This window comes from Larus michahellis, chromosome Z (genome assembly GCF_964199755.1).
Source record: "Larus michahellis chromosome Z, bLarMic1.1, whole genome shotgun sequence".
Lineage (NCBI taxonomy): Eukaryota > Metazoa > Chordata > Aves > Charadriiformes > Laridae > Larus > Larus michahellis.
The window spans coordinates 3,883,358-3,900,344 of NC_133930.1; the positions used below are offsets into that span (position 1 = coordinate 3,883,358).

Below are 16,987 nucleotides of genomic sequence, written 5' to 3' on the forward strand. Positions count from 1 at the left end.
TAGTTAACGGTGGGCGAATTCTAAACCAGGGTCTTTATTTTTTTTTTTCATGTCACATTACTTGATTTGTGTATTGAGGTTTGTCTCCCATCCCATAACAATCACAAACATCTGCATTTGTGTAAGCATATGCAGTCTGTCTTAAAACTAGCAAAACGTTTTCAGCTGGTAGCGAGGCAGATGAAGGCGAGAAGATAAACTGTGCAGCCCTTACAAGATGTGCATTCATGCTTTTTTGCATTACAGTTATACTGCCATGTGGATCACTTGGGCAGCTGACTGCTTATAGGCTTATTTGCAGTCCTGTGGGAATTCTTATGCTTAAAGCCATAAAGCATCCATGCCACAGCAAAGCCTTGAGGTTTAGCAGCGGAAGGGACTATTAAGTGTGTGATTATTTTTTTTTTTCTCTTTAACAACTGTTTCTGCATTTAAAAAAAAAAAGTATATGAAGCAATCATCCTAAATACTTGGTTGGAGGTAAAGTGGCTTTTAATGAACTCTAAATTCACTGGCAATAATTTGAGCAGCTCAAAACTAAGTTAAGACACTGCTTGATACCATCCTTTTTATCACATTTGAAGCCTTTTAACAAGAGTATAAATGTCACTAACAGTGTCAGTCCACTGAATTCTGAGAATAAATACTCATCCCATGTGTGTACACTGTTGCTTGAGTGATTACGAGACAGTATTCGGTCTGTAAATACTTCTCAACGTCTTTCCCGTATAGATCTCTCGATGGCCGTCTACAGGTATCTCATCGTAAAGGATTACCGCATGTTATTTACTGTCGTTTGTGGCGCTGGCCAGATCTTCACAGTCACCATGAACTTAAAGCAATTGAAAACTGTGAATATGCTTTTAATCTTAAAAAGGATGAAGTATGTGTAAACCCTTACCACTACCAGAGAGTGGAGACACCAGGTAGGAAGACTGCTTCTGACTTTCTCTAGCAGCGTCTGTACGTACTTGTTCAGCATAATGTTTTAAAAGGAAAAATAAAAGAAAGATGATGCTTTGTCTTGCCAGGAGCACAAGATTTCTTAGAGATACAGCTTTTGAGAATAGCATCCCCTGGAAGTTTTTAATAATAAAGATACTGAAAAATCTTTACAAACGCGTTAAATACCCCCGATGAACACTTCCAGTACCGCTAGCAGTTTCCAGCTGGCTAAGTACAGTCCGGACTGAAAAGGAGAATAGGGATGATTTAACTTTGCTAATACGGAATAGTTTTACTCAAAAGATACCTCAGGAATCTGATTCCTCTAGTAACTAGTAGTACGATTGAATTGCAGTATTACCAGTAGTGAAGAGTCAGAAAACTTCAAAACACATTAAGAAATTGTTAGATGGTTTTGAGGCTCTTACTAATGCTTTGAATTTTGCTCTTCCAGTCTTGCCTCCTGTACTAGTGCCGCGGCACACCGAGATTCTAACGGAGCTTCCGCCTCTCGATGACTATACCCATTCCATTCCTGAAAACACTAACTTTCCAGCTGGAATTGAACCACAGAGCAATTACATACCAGGTATTTCCTTAACTCCCTCTGTAAACACTTAACGTTGTGCCACTGGAACAAAGATGGGAATTTCGTCCTGCTGAGGGATCGAATTAATTGAAAGATGCACCAATAAATTAAATCTAGTTGGTGTTGTGTATTAATTCCAGTGGAAATACCTGAACGCTGTTGTTTGCAGAACGCGGTCCTGTGTGAAACCACATTGCTGTGGTTTCACAGTAGCTTACTTGATTTTAATAACTTATTTAAGACTCATAATGCTAATGAGTACAAAGTAGACCTTCGCCTTATGCTTTAAGACTGTTTTACCGACACACAGATGTTGCCAAATGCTGTTTATTGGAGATCGAGTAGTAAACTGCGTCTCAATCTCACCATGTGTAGTATGTGGAGAAAATTTTAAGTTGCGAAACAGTGACTTGAAAAGTATTTTGATTTGTAGTTTATAATTGATCAGGGTCTGCTTTGTGTATTTGTTAACTATTGTGTGCATACAGTTTTGCCTTTCTAGTGTGAAAGAAGAACCTAACGATACGGAACGCTTCAAGAATTCCTCCTCCCCCTCTTTGCCTCTTCCCCACCCCAAAACAAATACCAAGACTAATCTGCCAGAGTGCACCCGAAAGCCTGTACCCTTATTGAAACATAAAATCGGTGACCTTTGTTTCCTGCCCCAGCTTCCTGTTTCCTGTCTCTTCAGGAAGTTGCCTGGAGTGTAAAACCAAGCAAAACTGAAGTTTTCTCATAAATGTTTAACGCGGCTATGTTACGAACAGGCTGAAAATTCAGAGCTGGGTTCTCCTGAAGAACAAGCTGCCTTGAAACTCAAATGTGTGCAACGTACAAATTGTATCTGCGTGCCTTAAACAGGATGTTATACTTGTGTTTTCTTTAAATATATTTAAAGAACTGAAATGGCACCAAAAAAATTTCAGTGAATTCGATCTCATCTGTTTAATTTGTGCCACTTTTGTTGCCACCTAGGGACAGCAGATCTTTAAAGAGCAATTTTAAGGTGCTAGAAGTTGGTGTTGCTTTCTTAACTTAATGTATACTTTTTTTGACTCAATCTTGAGGGCTTTTGATAGCATTTGCAAAGAACTTGCTGGAAAAGCCACAATTTGAAAATCCAGTGCTAGGGAAAGGAGCTAAAGCAACTCTAGGTACTTATTTGCAGGAAGTTTTGTTCAAGGTGATTGTGGGTATTCACGTGATACTCAAATGTTTATACAGCTCACCAAACCTTGCCTCCTTGTCACTGCCACCCTTCTGTTGTCTTCATATCATGGCGTCTTACTTCAGTTGACTTTGCCAACTTTATCTGGAATACTTAGCAAGGTCATAAGTCTTGTCTGTCTTGAGAACCTGCTTCAGAGAACAGTTTTGTTTAGCGGTAAACCAGACTAACAACCATGGTGGTTTTGCATCGCAGTGGTGTCTTGGTACTCGGTCTACGGAGAGGTTGCTTTCACCTACGGCTGGGAATCATAAAATCATAGAATTGTCTAGGTTGGAAGGGACCTTTCAGATCATTGAGTCCAACCATCAACCTGACACTGACAAAAACCATGTCCCTCAGCACCACACCTGCCCGGCTTTCAAATACCTCCAAGGATGGTGACTTCACCACTGCCCTGGGCAGCCTGTTCCAATACTTGATAACGCTTTCAGTGGAGAAATTTTTCCTGATATCTAATCTAAACTTCCCCTGGTGCAACTTGAGGCCCTTTCCTCTTGTCCCATCGCCTGTTCCTTGGGAGCAGAGACCGACCCCCCCTGGCTACCCCCTCCTTTCAGGGAGCTGCAGAGAGCGAGAAGGTCTCCCCTCAGCCTCCTCTTCTCCAGGCTGAACACCCCCAGCTCCCTCAGCCGCTCCTCACCAGACTTGTGCTCCAGACCCCTCACCGGCTCTGTTGCCCTTCACTGGACACGCTCCAGCACCTCAAGGTCTTTTTTTGTGGTGAGGGGCCCAAAACTGGACACAGCACTTGAGGGAAGAAGGTGATCATGAAGGTGCGGGTTGGCCTTTGGGGCTGTATCTTCCCTTTCAGGTTACGGATGCCCTGAGCTGCGTTGTCCAAACTTGTGGCCGCGTTCAAGCTCTGTTAAGAATTTTTAATGCCGCACTTGAGTATTTATTTCCAGCTGTGGTGGTGCTCAACCTCTGACCCTAAATCAGTATTAATAGTACTAGGTGGAGGAAATCTTCTCTCTTCAGAGACTAGATATGGAAAGTAATCTCTGCCAAAGAGCCCAGATTAGCAACTGGAAACAGGAGGTGTGTGTCGGATTTGAAGTGGTTACTGACCTTTTACCGTGGCTGTGGGTTTAGCTATAACAAATGATATTGGAGATGGGTGGAGTCCACTTTATGACAATGAATTCTATAAAAGTGTTCAAAACAAGTATGACTTTTGTCGTCTTTACTTTGTTACTAAAGATTTCCCTGAACCTTGCTGTTAAATTCTCTCTTGAATTTTGTCCCGTCTATATTTAACACACTAATTTTACAGAATGAACCAAAGATATAATTCTTTTTGGTTCATTTTTATTTAATCAGCTGACTCCAGTTTCCTCTCGCTGACGTCCTTCTGATCTTGGTATTTCGCTGTGAATCTCAGACGTGATATTGGATATAATTTGACTTTAATTCTTAAGCAAAAGGCTTTATCTTTAAATTTCTGCTGTTTGGTAATAATGTAATTAAATAAGTTTAATCCCTCAGATGTCTCGGAGACAATTCTAAGGCGATTGTAGAGATAGCTTCAAACACTTTCACTAAACAAATCCAGGTTTTGCCTTTAATATATAGGAAAAGACACTTGCCCAGTTCAAAGAAAAATTATTTCCTGAAAGGCAGTTGGTTAACTCATTATCTGGATTACAAAGTACGTTTTGAATGGAGGAAAGGAACAACCCTACTCTCCTGGGTTTTGAAGATATTTCTGTGGAATTAGACACAGTTTCTATTATCGGAATGCTTCAAACTTGTTACTTTGAGATGACTTTGGTCTGTGAAACTCCATCTTTAAAGAAAGCGAGTTACAAGAATAGCCGATTGTTTTAACAGGGCTTGGAGGTAATAATTATAATAGAGCTTGTGCAGTATAACTCGTTAGATAATATAGTTATTGCATTAATGAGTAAAATCAACTGTTGGGTATTGGATTTGGGGACTGAACTGAAAAATAACCTTTAAATCTAGCAACTTCTGTAAGGCGTGGGAGGGCATCTGATCTGATGGTTACGCTACATAAAGACAGCTCACTTTTTTTTTTTAATCACCAGATGGTTTTTTTTTCATTTGTAATTCTACTAAACGTGAAAGCTGTTGATCACAATTGCAAAATTGTTACTCATTGTAGTGAAAGTATCTTGTATAAAATGGAACAAACAAAGATTATCTGTTAAATATGCAACGTATTTGAGCAATTGACCGCCGTACAAGAGATGATACGTTTTCACATAGACAATAAGGCAGGTAATGCCTTTGAAGTCCTACTGGAAGGAAAAAGGGACAGCAAAATGAAATTCCAACTCAGTATTGAGGTATCGTTTGGAGCTTGTGAAGACTTGAGGACAAAAACCCCAAAATGCTAAATCTTATAAATTTCCCTAGTCATTGAATCCATTGAGGTGGATTTTTTTTATATTTTTTTTTTTGACAGAAACACCACCTCCAGGATATATTAGCGAAGATGGAGAAACGAGTGACCAGCAGTTGAACCAAAGCATGGATACAGGTAACGCTTATTTTTTTTTTTTTCCACTACTTTCAAGGACTTGGGATGACTAGTCGTGATCCCTCTGCGTAGTGGCATCAATTCAGCCTGAACGACGATGGCAGGAACCCTCTGTACAACCTGGAGTTTTCTATTTAACATATCACGTGCAGTCTTGTGTGAAGAAAATAATTTTTTGCTAGAGGAATGCTTTTAAAACATTACAATAAGTACATTTCATTTGTTTTGTAACAAAAGCATACAGGTCTAATTAAGCCTTCATCAGAAAGCCTTAAAATACATCTTAATAGTTGGCTGGTTTCAACTTACCCCTAACTTTACCTTCTGGAAACAGGTTCATTGAAGCAAAATGTCTGTTGGCCTAAACAAGTTATAGAAACGCTGCTTTTTTTGAGAACCTGTCTCTTAACTCCGACAGCCTTATCACTTCTGCCACGTTTCAAATTAATTCTTGTATGGAAGGCTCTATTGAAAGAGTAGAAGAAACATTAAGCATTTGTGCCTTCGTAGGAAAGGGTTTCTAGATAATCTGGTTGGCCTTAGGCTTGGACAAAGCACAGTGATTGCGCTGGATAAGAACCTCCTGCTACGTGCTGGTGGACTTGAGTGTGTTTGGTTGGCTAATGATAGCAACCTTTTGCAGTTAATTGGAATCGACTGCACTAGTTTCTGGAAGAACTGCAATATTTTTCTGCCGTGTGACAATAGGTACCTTTAATTAAAAAAGCCCGACATCGGTAGTCATTGTAGGAACGTTTCTGTGTAAAGCCTCTCTGTATTTTGCCCTACCAGCGCACAAATTGTGTTGGAGAGGTCATGGTTTTCTCAGTTTTTTGCCTTCCTCCTTCCAGGAAAGAATAATTTCCTCAAATGAGGAAATCCAGCTTGTTCTTTTCTAGAGATAAACCCTCTCCTTTGAGAATAGAGAGGTAATATCTTGATCATCTCGTCCGCTTTTGCCTAGATTTTTTTTTTTCCACTGAATCTGAGAAGAAGTCACCTTCTCACTGGAGAAATGCGTAAATAAAGTTATGTTCGCAGAGCGTGCGTGAAGTGAGAGCTCTGCCAAACGCAACGCTAAGATGTTAATCGAGTCTTTACGAGGAGGGGTAGGCTCCCAGGAGTCCGGAAAATTAAATGTAATCTTAATTCAGAATAAGCATGTGACATGCTGGAAAACCGGTTGTAGGATTTCTGAGCTTTCTTATTCCAAAGGATTTTAATGTAAAACTGTGTCTAGGTAATAGATACGTCTGAAATGACAAGAATCGTTTGCAATGAAACAATCTGTGTTGCTTCCACAGGATCTCCAGCAGAGCTGTCTCCTAGTACTCTCTCCCCGGTTAATCATAGCCTGGGTAAGCTGGAAATACTTTTAATTGTTTCTCCGTGTGTGGTGACTCTTCTTTATATATATATATATATATATATATATATATATATAATCACATTAAAAATGATGATGTAATTTAAGAAAATAAGAGCCGGTATTAGGAGGAGACTGTTGGGTTGGCTTCCTGATGATAAACATAATAGGGCTGGGTTAATAACTTGTTAATGACTACTCTGTTTCTGTATACTGTTGAGCTTCTAGCAAAGAGAAAGAACAATATGGCGCTGTGTGCAAGAATAGCATTTATAAAATAAATAGTTTAAAGGACGTTAGCGTATCCGTAGTGCTGCCCAGACTGGCTGTCTCCCGTGTGTGTGTGCGTGTGTGTTCTGCCGCTCTTCTCATGGACTCTGTCGCCTGTGACCGCAACTGTTGTTGCCGCATGAGTTGCCCACCTGCTTTGACGAGGTGCCGTCACTGTGTGTCTGTGTAAATGCCTCGGGAAGATCAGATTCCCTTGGGTTGGTTTGAGGCATGGTGACAGGATGTGACAGGAAAATGCTGTTCGGAACGCTGAGTAAGTAATTAGGGTAGGTAAAAAGGGGAAGCGGCGCAGGAAAAGCTGAAGATGCACAGGAAAGATACTGAGCTCTAGTAGGGGAGAGTAAAAGGAGCTTAGAACTGCTTTTAGATGAAGAGACAGTAAAAGCTATAGTGTAATACAAGGGAACATCGTTTTCCTATTCTTTTTCTTTTGTGTGGTTCAGTGTTTGATAGTTTAATCTTTTCTTTAACGTTGCCAAAACGTCGGCGAGTTATAGAAAGGCAACAGAAATGTCTCAGCGTCTGGCACTCGCAGCAGCGTTACCTTAATCGTTTTACTGAGCGAAATGCAAGTACCAAACTACATGAGCTGTGGTCAGATTAGATCACCCCTTCTTCCACTCCTCCTTCTCTTGCGTGGAATATTGAATTCCATTCTGTTTACTGGGGTAGGTAAAAATGACAGTAAGCAAAATAAAATTTGAGTAGTTTGAGGAGACTACCGCTGTCGTTTCTGGAAGAGACGAATAGCAGGGCAGATAGATTTCTTTTCAGCCAAATTCTATCTTAAGCTTATTTTTTGACACTTTTTTTTTAGACTTGCAACCAGTTACTTACTCGGAGCCTGCGTTTTGGTGTTCAATAGCGTATTATGAATTGAATCAAAGAGTGGGAGAAACCTTCCATGCATCACAGCCTTCCCTGACCGTAGATGGCTTTACAGATCCATCAAATTCAGAACGATTTTGTCTAGGTCTGCTTTCCAATGTAAACAGAAATGCTACAGTGGAAATGACAAGGCGACACATAGGTAAAAATCTCCGATTTCTTTTTTTTTTTAACTATTTAATTTCATTTTAGTCATTAAATTCTCTGGAATGATCCGGGTAGGCTGGGCAGATCTGTGTTGGGATCCTTCCATCCTTGTGCAGCCAGCCGTTGAACTTGTTATATTCAGAGTTGTTTACGACTGAAATTTAAGCTTTAATTACAGAATATTGTGTTGCTTAGTTTACCCTAATTTATAAAATGCAGAATGGACATGGGTAGTACTTCTTGAATTCTTTTCTGAGATGGGAAAAGCTACCATTGAGATAACACGCTGTTTCGACATGATCAAGATTTTTTTTTTTAACGGTTAGTGAAGAATATTGTTTTCCACGATGCTGCATCTTGGATTTAAGTTTTTCATTAAACTACTTTTTTTTCCTTTTTTTCTGGATTCTTTTATTTAGCAACACTCGCAAGATTTTTTTTTTTGTTTTTACTTTTATTAAAAAAGTTCCACCTCTTTAATAGAACCTTCTGACTCCCTCTACTCCAAATCCAAATGTTTGTCTAATAAAATTGTAGATGTGCAGAAACCCAGGCAATGCCTGTGCTGACTGATCAAAATGGTCAATGATGAGGAAAAGCAAAAATGTAAGGATCTCTCCCTTTTTTTTTTTTTTTTGGAGAGCAGCTCGCTTTTTTTTTTTTGAAAAATAAGTTTAAAGGAAAAGGGGAAGGGAAACTATGTCCTTTAAAGGACCTGTTAATTATAAATAGTTTTCTCTGGGAGATCAGTTGTACATTATTTCTCTTGTGCTAGAAATAACCCAAACAGGTTGGGTTTTTTTCCTCACTCAGAGAATACAATCGTAATTTCAAAGTGAACAATAGGATTTCTTACGGGTATTTTTTTTTTTTTAATAGGGCTAAACAAAAGTCTCGTTGGTTTTGTCCGGATAGTACAGAGAAGGGGCATGCAGTGGGTTGTAAAATAGTGTGGGTGCATGTAAACAGTGTTGAAGTTGTGTACTTGTGTTCTTTTTTTTCTTTCCGCCATAGTGACCTATGCCACTTCACATACAACCCTTTAATATTAGCCCAAGTTTTAATTCTGTCGCATTTAATCTTTTTATTTCGATTTTGGTATTCCTTGAAGTGAAAACGTTATTTGGTAATGAACACAGCTGCCTTCCTTGGATTTGGTTACAAGCCGTTAACATGGCTAGAAAATTCTATCTCGCTCTTGACCAAAACTTATTCTGCTTCTCCATCGAATATTGTGTGTTCGTGGGAGAAAAATGCAAGTTAATTGTGTTCTGCTCCTGCCACAGCTGTCAGCTCAGCAGTGTGGTCCTGTAGATAATTGATTTCTGTTTTGTTGTCAAGAAAAACCTTGGCCTTTTCTAAAACAAAATACTCTCTTGTTTGTTAATCGGCTTGCATCATATCATAACTAGAGTTCCTTTGAATTTTGCTACAGGAAGGGGAGTACGTCTCTATTACATCGGTGGAGAAGTTTTTGCTGAGTGCCTAAGCGATAGCGCGATTTTTGTTCAGAGCCCCAACTGTAATCAAAGATATGGCTGGCATCCTGCAACTGTGTGCAAAATTCCACCAGGTTAGTAGCTGACCAAAGGTCTCGTGCAAAAATATCCAGTGAATGTATTCACTGGGTGACATTTGCGTTCCTTTTGAGAGTTTCTTCATAGTTTTGGGCTTTTGTGTAGCAAACACAACTATTCATTGTTTGTACCCTTTGGACTTTTTCTTTTTCTTTATAGGATGCAATCTAAAAATCTTTAATAACCAAGAATTTGCTGCTCTTCTGGCTCAATCTGTGAATCAGGGTTTTGAAGCAGTTTATCAGCTTACTAGAATGTGTACCATAAGAATGAGTTTTGTTAAAGGATGGGGAGCTGAATACAGGTAAGAAAAAAAAAAAAAAACAAACCCAGACAACTTTGCTTTTAAACTTAAAGGTTTATCATCTTCCACTAATACACTACTTGTGGCTTGAAAGCCACATGCACAGGCTTCTTACTCCTAGTGTCGATAATGCTGTCTGCAAGTTAAACCCATATTTTTTCCTTTTTCTCCCCCCCATCCCTCAGCTATGGAGCTCCTGTCCTAAAGAACAGTAAACCGATTTTAGTATCGCATTGAAGTCGGCTATTGAGCAAGGAACGTCCTCAAAGTTCTGTTTCCTTGCTCGGTCCTGCTTGCTTATTGTGGTGAAATGACTGACAGCATCTAGAAGTGTCTCAGTTTGTGCTATGGGATTATTTGCTGCTTGTTCGACTTTCAGTCATTTTGGTCTCTGTCCCGTTCTAGGCGGAATATAATGAGTTTGTTAGGTTGTGGTGCGGGATGCAGTTGATAGGACCCAACGGAAAGAATTGGAGTCACTTGGAGTGCATTCCGCAGACTAGAACAGCTGGAGAACACGCATTTAAGGGATGGCAAATATTTTTGGAACTTGTAGTGGAAAAAACTTTGCAGGAGTAAGATGACCGTGTTTATGTAGTGAAACTGCTAAAAACAGTTTTTTTGAGTGGAAAAACCAGTCTTTTATCTGCTTTTGAATAGATGCCAATTGTATTTTGTATTCTCTATTAGCACAAACTACGAGCTATGGTTGAGGACAGTGCCTGTTTTTAATGTAGTATGGGAATTCTGGAAGAAAAGGAATTGACTTCTAACTGAGCGGTATTAAAGATTTAATTATTTTGGAGAGCTAGAGATGTGGTTTAAAACAAACCCCTTAAATCTCTCTAGAAACGGTCTGCTGAAAGAGTGAAGTCTGACATATCAGTACCCTCTTGCAATACATAATGATTTTATGTTTGGTTTTTTTTTTAAATCCATATCATTTCTAAAGTTGAGTAATCGCATGCAGGTTCCACTTTGAATCATGGGCTTTTGGTTCTTTTATCTGCTCTTGAAATATATACGTGTAAATAGCAGTGCCAGTACGTGGGGGAGGCTTCTCGGCTAAATGAAGCCAATTTTGTGAAGGCCTAATTAGGTGAAATGAGAAATTTGAGTAATGGAATAAATTGGTGCCCCTTTGTTAGCAAGAGGTACACAAGAAAGAATCTGGCTCAAGTTTAAAGAACTGCTGGATTTCGCTCAAAAGGAATATGTATACACTTAAGCGTAATTAAACACAACATTCAAATCAGAACAGAAGAAAGGCTTAATCAGTCAGATTATATGGAGACAACTTGAAGTGAATGGAGTGGAAGCGCTGGGTTGGAGCAGTGGGGAGGCTTTTGGTAAAGTTATTTTTAAAGAGGGAGAAAATGTTTGTTGTTAGTAGTCTATAAACCCGTCAGAGATCATAGGGTTGAAAAAGCTCCGCTGGAAACGCTGCCAGAACAGCGCAGAAACTGATTCCTGACATAATGCTGAACTAGTTTCTTTGCGTCTCTCTCTAAGATGGTGCTAATAAATTACTGATGCACAAAACTTGTAAGTTATGCTGCAGTTGTGATTAGATCAAGAGGATGTTGCTCCTGCAAACACCATCTTGAATTTAAATGCGTAGTCTGAATTGTCAAAGTAGACCGGGAAGCACTGGAAAATCCATCATTCTTGTTAAAACTTCTGTGCTTCGTTATTATGTCAAAAACGTTTCTCATAGAACAGGCTTTGGCAAAGCCAAAGCATTACTTAATTTTAGGCATATGTGCATAAACGTGCCGAATACGGCAAGGTGGTAGATTTTAGAAGCTCGGTGGACAAAATAGCTTGTAGCTTTTTGCTCGATACATGCTGGCTGGAATCGAGGATGGTGGTAGAAGGTCAGATCAGCGGTCGAGTGTTCGTGCTAGCACAGGAACTACCCAGGCCTAGGATTATCTTCGGAAGAAAGTTAAGTAGAGGTAATTACAGCAAAGAGACTTAGCGATATGTGAACTGGAAATCCATGGGTAGAAGAAGCTGAGTTTTTGCTTCGAGGTGGCTGCTAAGTCACTATTTTATCGACTATGGCAGTGGAGTGGAAAGCCAGGGCTGTCGAACAAAACCAGTTATAAAATTTTGAGGAAGTGTGTTGTGGAACACATTGTAAGGGAGTTGACAGCGGTGGAATAATGAACTTCCTTCTTTGGGAGAGGATTGGAGACTAAATGGATTTATATTTCCTGTGGTTTAGATTGTTCTTTTATTGGATCACTTTGTTTTGGCATAGGCATTTGGGGCTGAGATAACGATGTTTTTTAGAGTGCTGAGAGAGCGCAGACCCCGCTGCTTTCTTCTCCTAGAAAATGCGAAACCACAGACAACTTTTGAAATCCATCCTCTGCCTGCCTTAATCTTCCTGCCTTTTCAGTTCCTCTGTTTATATAAACAGATTTCCTCTAAAGCGAAGGGTTGCAGGGCCGGCAGTGAAAACGAAGGGGCTGGGTCTGTGTCTGACTAATCTGCTGCCTTTGAATCTTAATGCCTCCTTGCTTTGACTTTGGGATAGCTGGAATTACTAGGGAAAAACTGGCTTAGCAACGGTAGTCTTGCCAGTCTAGCTTGGGAAGACTCCCATGCCTGGAGTGGGTACAACGAAATAATAGGATTTCTCAGGCAGAGTGTGTCCAAGGCTGGCTTCTCTGCTTTGGAGATGAGAAGGAAGATTTTTGAATAACAGGTCTCTAAAACAAGGATATATGGGAGAGTAAATGAAGCTTCTATGGTTGTCAGCCCTGCAGCTTTACCGAGTCTTTCTGTATGGTGTTTGAGGGCTTCCGTTGTGGAAAATTAATAGGCAAGTTTATACAGAAGACAAGGGAAACGCAATTTTTACTTAAATAGTTTGTCTGAGGATGTTATAGTACAAATCACATGTAGAAGTGAAAGATTACAGGAAATCGGAGATAAAGTTCGGTGTTCCTTTGAGATAGCATCAGTTAGCACAGTACGAACACGCGCTGTATTTTTGACGTAGTGTTTCTGACAACATCTAGCAATTTCCTTATACGCTTATCTTCTCGGTTGCTCCAAAAAGCCAGACTTTATGATCATCGTGGTACTGTGCTTTTGGCCATGCTGAGGGTGCAGGGCTGAGCGTTTCCATTCTGTATTTCTCAGTAGTTGTCTACAAAATTCAAACCCAGTTATGCAGGCGGACCCTTTGAAGGTTGAGATATAGCTGCACACAACCGTCTGTGAGGTGAACGTCACCTGGGTCGGACAATCTTCAGTTTTGAATTTCTTTTTAGAAGTAAGGCTCTTGGTGCAGCACTTGAAGTCAGTGCTGCAGCTCTTATCTCTCCAGAGCAGAATATTCTCAATGTGTTAGGGGCAAGCGTGTAATTATTGATGTGTCTTATAGATGTGAGGTGGTTTGGGTGGTTTTTCTTCAAAGACTGTCTGAAAAACCTTAGTAAAAGTTATGGTAATGGTTACAGATTTTTATTTTTTTTTTTATGGAAACACATTTGATGGTACGATGGAGAATTTTATGTCAGCCCAATCTGCTTTCTGACTTCCTTTATTCTTCTTTATTTTCTAGGCGGCAAACAGTAACAAGCACTCCTTGCTGGATTGAACTTCATCTGAACGGACCTCTACAATGGTTGGACAAAGTATTGACGCAGATGGGCTCCCCTTCAGTACGCTGCTCCAGCATGTCGTAAAACTCCTTCCTCCGTTACCAGTGGGCTAAATATCGAGTCCAATCAACAGACTTAATATAACAGCTCGTCTGTCGTAGTATTTGTGTGTGGTCCCCATGAACTGTTTACTATCCAAAAAGGTTTTTAAAAAAAAAAAAAAAAAAAGAAAAACAGCACTTGAGGTCTCATCAATTAAAGCACCTTGTGGATTCTGTTTCCTATACTCTGATACTAGATGAAAATTTAGTGTATAGAAATACCTTCTTCAGAAAGAAGAAGGGACAGTTCTAAAGACTCTTAATGGTGTTTTTATTGGGTATATAATTGAGTGTCCTAATGGTTTATCAATAACATGAATAGCTAAGTATATGTACAGGTAACGTATCATGATCTCAAATATCACAGTATTGTGCTGTTCTCCATTTTAGTTCCCATAAACAATCGTTTGGTTTTTTGATTGGGGCAAATCTCTCATAAAATTCCAAGACTCTACTCCTTTATTCTTTTATATTTTTTTATATAAGCAGGTTTTCGAGTTGTCCTAAACATAAAAAGCAGACTTTCCTTGTAGAAAAGCTTAACTTTTTTGCTGCCTTCTTAAAGAAAAAGAAAATCCCTCCGTTGGAAGGGAAAGAAATGTCTTGAGATTCATGTGTGAAATCTTAAGACACTTTATATGCTTAATGGGGCCTAAAATGAATTCATATTATAAATTCCGAGTCTCCATCACACTAGGAGTCTACTTTTCCCTACCCATCTGAGTTGATGCATCTGTTGCCAGCAGTATTGCTGGCACTGATGTAATTTCGGCCTTTTTTTGTACCTTGAATCCTTGAAATCAGTGGTTGTTTTTTTTTTTTTTTCTCATGGAATGAGAATTTACCGTAGCATTGGATACTGGATTAAGTACGCAGGGTTATTGGCTTATCCCTTATATCTGTGGGTTTTTGTTTTGTTTTGTTTTTTTCGTTGAACAGATGTCACTAAAAATCATGGTTTTTAGTTTTTGGAGCCAAATACCTTGAAAAAGCTTTTTCCCAGGGTAAACTAGACTCTTTCGTATAGGTTTTAAATAGATGCAGCTTCTTAACATATTTCAGTAACAGAATTTAAATTTCTGATCTGAGTGGCTTTGTATAGCTTACTTACATACCAGATCATACGCGTTCATTATGTCATAACGGGCCTTGTTATTAAAAGTAGTTGCTTCTGCAAAACCTCTAGGATAGTGGTTGCTGAGGTATGACCAGCGAAGGAGGACTTCTAGGTTCTTCGTGACAGTGCATGTTATTGTGAACCCTTGGACACTACAGCTGCACCATATTAAAAACAAAAACAAAACAAAAGGAAAAAAAAATAAAAAAAATATTCTGAAATATATTCTACAAATAAGTCTGGGTTGGGGAAGGGTTGGGAAACTGTATAGAAGGGTTATTCTGACTTGAAAAATATACATCTTACTAACAATCTTGTGATCTTAGCTGTCTGTCATTCTTTTGTTATTGTGGCAGTAGCAGGATTGCCTTTTGTCTGTTTGGTTTGTTTTCCGCCCCCACCCCCCCCCCACCCCCCGCATTGTTTCATCCATTTACACTAGTTACTGTACTTTGTAAGTACAGCTAGTGAGAACTTAGCTTTGAGAACAAAAATGTGGCCAGTGTTACAGCTTTTAATCAGTTGACCGAATCGATGATAGCGATGGATATTTTTTATGCCGTAATGACTAGGGCATAGAAGCAATACCAAAAAATCAAGCCTTGAAAAAGCGGGCCAGACACCTTTTAAAAAAAAAAAAAAAAAATTAAAAATAAAATAAAAAAAAAAATAATTGGCAAAGCAGTTACCAGTTTGTGATAGTTTTACCAGTAGACTAATGTATTGGTAGAACTTGTGAACCTAAGAAATAAGCTTCATGCGTGTTGCATTTGCCTAATATGTGAATACACTAATAAAAGTTTTAATTCTCATGATGGTGGCTTTATTTTTTCTTTATTAATCGCTGTGTATGTTTTCTGTTGAAGGCTAGGAATCATTCTAACCCCCCCAAATAAACGGCACAAGCGTCCTGCGTGTTGTGGCTGGAAAGGTACCGTTTAGATGTTGAAATCGCTGCTTCTACCACCGTCGTAGGGGTTCTGGATCTGTGTGTGTTTAACGATAGAGACTTCTACTCCAGATCAAGTTTATGAAAGCAGTCCCTTTTTTTTTTTTCCCCCCCCACCCCTGTCACAATCAAATTACATCCTGCTAGCTCAGATGTTTACTTTCACCCCTGAAACAGTTAGATAAGAGCCGCTCGTCTGGGTGAAAGACTCCGTTGCATTTGTGAGCAGGTTGCGACTTGAATGGGTTGGGTGACCTCATTCTGTACTCTCCTTACTCTGGATTTCGGTTCTTTCAGTTATGGCGATATTTCTCGCTTTGCCTTGAACACTGTAATAACCTTGAGTGTACCCTTCTTGTTTTTTTTTTTTTGTTTTGTTTCGATGCGCACTTCCAACTTGGGTACAAGGACACTGCAGCCCTTATCTGTTGACCTGTGGTGCTGCTTGTGTGCAAGGCCATCTCATTCTGCGTAGAAGTCACTTTTTTTGCCTTCTGCTAGTACCACTTAAAATATTCTCTCCTGCCATTGCTGTTTCAGCCACAGCTGAGTGGAACGAGGGAAACTTATCTGCATTCAAAATATTTGCTTGCCTGTATTTCATTTAAATCCCTTTTTGGCAGTTCTTGAGTAACTTTAACCTACTCGTGTTTCTTAATCCAGTGCCTTTCTGACTTATCCCACTGCTGTTCTGCTCTTCCTCAAAGCCTGACCGGTGCCTGCTCAAGCATCTTAACGCGGAATGCCTGTGGTACGTAAGGAATGTGACTTCATCCCTCTTCTGCCAGTCAAAGTACTGATGTCCAAAGTACAACTGAAAAGTGAATTATTATTTTTTTCTTTTTCCATGAGGCCGTTCTGGTAAATAAAATACTGGCCAAGCAGGGAGTAATCAACTGGAGATACTTTAATTATGGGCAGCCAGCTGCTTATCTGTATCGGGAATCTGGAAAAACTCTGTGTGTAGCTGTTGCCTTAAGTTTGGAGTGGGATTCCGTGTGCCTGGGTTCTGATCTCTCTCTTGTCACTAGCCCTGTGTGGGCATGATTTTCGTAGTCCTGCCAAAGCCAAGCAATCAATCAAAAATCAGGTAGCTGGTGTAAAAACCCGAGCCTAAAAATTACTTTTGAGTTGCCTTTTAGCGGCTTGGATGCGCCGAGCTGTATTTCAAAACCCTCCCCGCTCCGAAGAAAAACCCCAGTTGCGTGTAGAAGTTCTTCCAGTTCCAGGGCTGGGGTTTGAGGATGATGTCGAATACTTGGGAGTCTTGCACCTTCGATCCGTGAAAATTGATAGTAGAGCATCATCTCTGTGTATTTCCCCCTTCCTTTTGTGCATGTTTCCCATCCAGGTGGGCAA

At 39.7% G+C, this 16,987-nt stretch overlaps 1 protein-coding gene across 6 annotated transcripts in view; it reads left to right on the forward strand.

Annotated features, from left to right (window-relative positions):
- Window positions 1-15,076, forward strand: part of SMAD2 (SMAD family member 2) — a 52,219-nt gene extending 37,143 nt beyond the window's left edge. For all 6 annotated transcript variants that reach the window (XM_074569452.1, XM_074569455.1, XM_074569453.1 and 3 more), the window contains 8 exons: window positions 733-926; window positions 1,400-1,534; window positions 5,194-5,268; window positions 6,573-6,626; window positions 7,743-7,955; window positions 9,396-9,533; window positions 9,697-9,841; window positions 13,422-15,076. In XM_074569452.1, the coding sequence (XP_074425553.1) occupies window positions 733-926; window positions 1,400-1,534; window positions 5,194-5,268; window positions 6,573-6,626; window positions 7,743-7,955; window positions 9,396-9,533; window positions 9,697-9,841; window positions 13,422-13,545 (1,078 nt within the window). In that variant the 3' untranslated portion in view covers window positions 13,546-15,076. The remainder of the gene's footprint in view (window positions 1-732; window positions 927-1,399; window positions 1,535-5,193; window positions 5,269-6,572; window positions 6,627-7,742; window positions 7,956-9,395; window positions 9,534-9,696; window positions 9,842-13,421) is intronic.
- The last annotated feature ends 1,911 nt before the right edge of the window (window positions 15,077-16,987 follow it).